Consider the following 4,997-nt stretch of genomic DNA (forward strand, 5'->3'; position numbering starts at 1 on the left):
CAAATCTCTAAATTAGGTAAATGTAAGCTTTGAATCATAAACCCATATGTGATTCAAGAGAAAGGCATACATCGACTTTTCTTAAGTTATTTTTCCGTGTCGTTTGCATCATAAAGATGCCCATAATGGAGGTTTAAACCTAACACATATTTTATTTACTCCACTGCAAATAATCTAAGTCAGAGGATAATCAGCTAAAGATTTACTCGAAGCCGCCAAATAAACCCAAACAAGCAGCTAAATAAACACGAGAAACAACCACAAACTGGCATTTTATAAGGACAAAATTAAAGAAATTATGAGTCATTAGCTTGTGTTATTCAGCAGTAATGTGCTCCTTGGTTAGAGAGAGGCTGCAGTGTAAGTGTAGCAGGGCTGGCCCGGGTTATCTGTGAATGGGCTCTTTATTAGAGGCGCGGAGCGGGGATTTGCCTTTTATTCGCCTCGCTATGGAAACGCGCTCGACGGCAGAAAAATGTTGATGTGAATAAAAGGAATCAGCACAAGGAGCGTTTCCAGAGAAGCATCTGTTACACTTAGAAACGACTATCGAGAGCAATACAACCCCCTCTCCAAGTCCCTCTCCTGCCTGCTTTATGCCCCCCAAAAACGCACACTTTATTTTTGTCATTTTTTTGCAAATCTGCGTAAGCAAATTCTAAAACCAGAAATTGTGCACGTTACTAAAAATGAGTTTGTAGTATTTAAAAAACAAACAGAGAATGTATCCTTTAAAACGAATTCGCGTTGATGTGTAATAGAATTGTATGGAAATACCACTATTAATGTGCTAAAAATCAAATATCTTTTGGCATATAATTCATCCCATAACGACTCCAATAAGCAATTTGTCTCAGCAAACTAGGCCACTCGAACAACCGTAACATTCCCATAAAAAATTCACTTTTAATGAAGTTTCAAAGTGTAATCTACATGAAGAATTTACGCGCAACGCCACATTGGAATTAAAATAAGAACAACAGCAAACAAACAGCCTACATGTTGAATTATTTCCTACCTACACAGGCCTGCCGGCTACAACAACACGAGGCTAGAGGCTCCTGTCACCACCCTTCCCTCACTGTCTGTCATTCCTCCGGGTTACCGAGGCCCCGGCCCCCCTCCAGCGGCCCCGGTCACCCTCCACAGGCAGCCCGCGGTCAGCTCACCTGCTCCGGCCTCCTCTCTCCGTCTCTGTCCCCACTGGCATGCTCCTCGGCTCAGCGCTCTTTAATGACTTTCTGGAGGCTGCAGCCTTCTTTTATTTCTCCTAAATGTATGAAAATGTATGCAAATTTAAATCAAGCTTAACCTGGGAGCTCGAGCAATATCTTTAATGGAATTTTCAAACCAATAAGGAGAGTGGGAAGCATGTCCTCTAATGGCAAATATAATTACGCAGCTAGGTTAGTTCTCAGATGTGCAGATATATATTTTATAGCTGTGAAAGGACCTGATGAGATTCTTAAAAGACTATAAGTGATGATGTGAGTGAGGAGGACACATTTATATAAGAAAATGCTGATTTTATTAACTTTTAGATTGTAAAAATGTGTAGTGTAGTAGCACGTAATTGTGAGTTGGACCTGTCAGAGTGTAGTACTTTTTGATATCTTATGGAAATCTTATTTTAAATACTAAATTGAATTAAAAGCCCAGGACATGCATTATTTTAGTCTGACCAACATGAGTATGGAACATACATGTTCCGTAGCGTAAAATCTCGAGAGGTTCATTCTATAAACACCTCAGGATGTATTTTGTAAAAGTTAATAATTAGCAGTTATAACTGCTCTTGGTTTGATTGTAACCTACACAATTAAGTGTTGGCACGTCTAACAAATGCCTTTGCGTTTTAATCTCCTCCTTCGCACGCGCTCAAGGGTGACAGGAGCAGCAATAAACTCGTGCGTAAATCAGTTGGAAAACTTTAATTAATAAACAGGAACTGCGCTCCACGCGCACATCATTCCACAGTCAGACCCACTGGACCAGCATCCCGACTCACTTCCGGTTCGAAAGCCCTGTAACCCTTTCCTCCCCGCAGCTCTACGCTAACAGAGGCGGAGGTTCGGGTATCTGCGCTGTCATTGGTGGAGACGCGTCGTCACTGCGCCTCGGTCGCCCTGTGAGTGGCGGGGCGTACTGTCAGTCAATGCCATGCTGCTGCCGAGACTCCAGAGAGAGGGAGATGTCAGAGGCTGAGCTGCTCCCTTCCTTCAGTAGCACTAGTGGGGTTCAGCAGCCAGCATGGCCACAGCTGCCTCCAGCCCCTACACCCTGCTCAGCTCCAGCCCCATGATCCACCCGGACAGCCAGGCCATGCAGCCTGCAAGCCCGTACAGAGGGCACCAGAAGCTCCTCCAGAGTGACTACCTGCAGAGCCTCCAGAGCAACGGGCACCCCCTCGCGCACCAGTGGGCGAGCAGCCTGTCGGAGGGCAGCCCATGGTCGGCCTCCATGGAGCAGCAGGACGTGAAGCCGGGCCGGGAGGACCTGCAGCTCGGCATCATCCATCACCGCTCCCCGCACGTTGCGCATCACTCCCCGCATCACAACAACCATGGCAACCACCCGGGAGCTTGGGGGACTCAGGTGTCCCACAACTCCTCCATCACCAGCGCTCAGCAGATCAACATCTACTCCCAGGCGGGCTTCACTGTCAACGGCATGCTGGACCACGGTGGCCTCACGCCTCCACCCAACCAGCAGGGCCAGGGCATGCACCCGGGCCTCAGGGACACGCTCAGCCCGGAGCACAGCGACCTCGGCGGGCACCACTGCCACGACCACTCCGACGAGGAGACGCCGACGTCGGATGAGCTGGAGCTCTTTGCCAAGCAGTTCAAGCAACGGAGGATCAAGCTGGGCTTCACGCAGGCGGACGTGGGGCTGGCCCTGGGCACGCTCTACGGGAACGTGTTTTCCCAAACCACCATCTGCAGGTTCGAGGCTCTGCAGCTGAGCTTTAAAAACATGTGCAAACTCAAGCCGCTGCTGAACAAGTGGCTGGAGGAGGCGGACTCGACCACGGGCAGCGCGAGCAGTATAGACAAGATAGCAGCACAGGGGAGGAAGAGGAAGAAGAGGACCTCCATCGAGGTGAGCGTGAAGGGGATTCTGGAGACGCACTTCCTCAAGTGTCCCAAACCCGCCGCTCCGGAGATCACGTCGCTCGCAGACTCGCTGCAGCTGGAGAAGGAGGTGGTGCGCGTGTGGTTCTGCAACCGGAGGCAGAAAGAGAAGCGCATGACGCCGCCGGGAGAGCTGCAGCACGAGGGACCTTATTCTCACGGCGGGAGCGCGGGAGACGCCTCGTCGTGCCACGATCTCTGACCGAAGCACCGGGAGGAATCCCCCCCCGGTACAGACTCTCCGGAGCGCTAGGGCACCTCCAAGCCCTCGCGCCCCGTCCCGGTACAGACTCCAGCACTGAAACACAATAACAATAACAGAGATACCTGTTCAGCCTTCATTTTATAACCGTCACAGGGGGCATTATTTTATCAAAACGTCACATTTCAGATCACCTTTTGGAGCCCGCCAAATTATTTTCTACATCACGGATATAAATACAAAATGTGCCTATAATAACCTGCCAGCGCCTTTGGTTTGTGTCACCACATCTTATCAGCTCGGTAATAATGATGCGATGGGACTTTTTATTTTTATTTTTTTGGGCTTCTTATTTGTGTTGTTTGATCTGCGGAGTGAAGCAAATAATCTTTTCTTAATTGATTTCTTGCAGCACCAGAGGCCATTTTTTTACTGTCCACCTCATGCTTCCCTCGGGCTTATACACTGCTTTATTTCTCATATTTACACTCATTATTTTGTAACATACTCGTAGCAGATCTGTAATTATCTTTTGCATGTGCAAATATTGGCCCTCATTTCAGAGCAACCAACATAATAGCACTTGGAGGTTTTGTTTTATTAAATTCCTCCCTAATGGCCTGTCGCTTATGAAGCCACACACACACACACACACACACAGCTACAGCTATTTATAATTTCATGCATTTGATTTCAATCATCTTCGACCATATAAACTGTGTGGACTCTGAACCAGAGCCGAGAATAGAAAGAGGGGTTGACGACGCTATACACCTGCCTATCATTTTATTGTACGCCAGTATCAACATTTTATAATCTTAAATACTCCTGTTATTGGTTTATTTCTTAAGTATTTTTTTGAATATTGTACAGTTTTATATATTACCCTTTTAAAGTCATTAATTTAAACAAAAATGCTCTTAGTTATTCATGCACTTAATTAGCAATGTACAAAAACACACTATTTTCAGTAAGATTTGAACTGTTCCGGCGGTTTTATTCCAAATTTCGATGACAGCTCAAGTAATTATTTATTTTCAGTATAAAGCTTGTATTATGTTTTGAAATAAACTATGTATGTTGTAATAAACAATTTCTTGCTACAACTGTTCACTGTCTAAAACAGAGTGCAACTTTTGATGAGTAACTATTGAAGATTTAGAAGTAGACGTAAAATCATACAAAATTATTATTACGATACTTTTATTCCAATATTATTATCTTATTTCTATTTTGATCTTCATCTTTATTTTAATGATTGTTTTGATCTGCATTTTTATATTTTAATTATTGTTTTGATCGTTTTTATAATAATATGTTAATTATTTGGATTTGGATTGTAATATTAAATTGTAATGATGGTTTTGATATTAATTGCTATTATAATATATATTTTAAGTATTGTTTTGATCTTCATTTTTATTCTAATATTATAATTATTATTCAAATATTGGGCAGCAATATTTCAACAAAAACTATATATATTTCTCGATTCAAAATCCCAATTACATTTTTATAAAATGTAAAAGTGCGTTCATGTTATTTGTGGCCTATTATAATGACACTAAAGGCATTATTATGCTCCATTCATGTATGCATGCAATATACTTAAGCAGAGTAACCTTCACTCAGCTTCAAGGTCATGTCAAAGGGCAACTTTT

The 4,997-nt window shown here is 44.0% G+C and overlaps 1 protein-coding gene across 1 annotated transcript; it reads left to right on the forward strand.

Moving 5' to 3' along the window:
• Positions 1 to 2,165: 2,165 nt before the first annotated feature.
• Positions 2,166 to 4,439, forward strand: LOC117550736 (POU domain, class 3, transcription factor 4-like). The gene has a single exon (XM_034223256.1). The coding sequence runs from the start codon at positions 2,251 to 2,253 to the stop codon at positions 3,334 to 3,336; it is 1,086 nt and encodes a 361-aa protein (XP_034079147.1). The 5' UTR covers positions 2,166 to 2,250; the 3' UTR covers positions 3,337 to 4,439.
• Positions 4,440 to 4,997: the final 558 nt, after the last annotated feature.

This window comes from Gymnodraco acuticeps, unplaced genomic scaffold (genome assembly GCF_902827175.1).
Source record: "Gymnodraco acuticeps unplaced genomic scaffold, fGymAcu1.1, whole genome shotgun sequence".
Taxonomy (NCBI): domain Eukaryota; kingdom Metazoa; phylum Chordata; class Actinopteri; order Perciformes; family Bathydraconidae; genus Gymnodraco; species Gymnodraco acuticeps.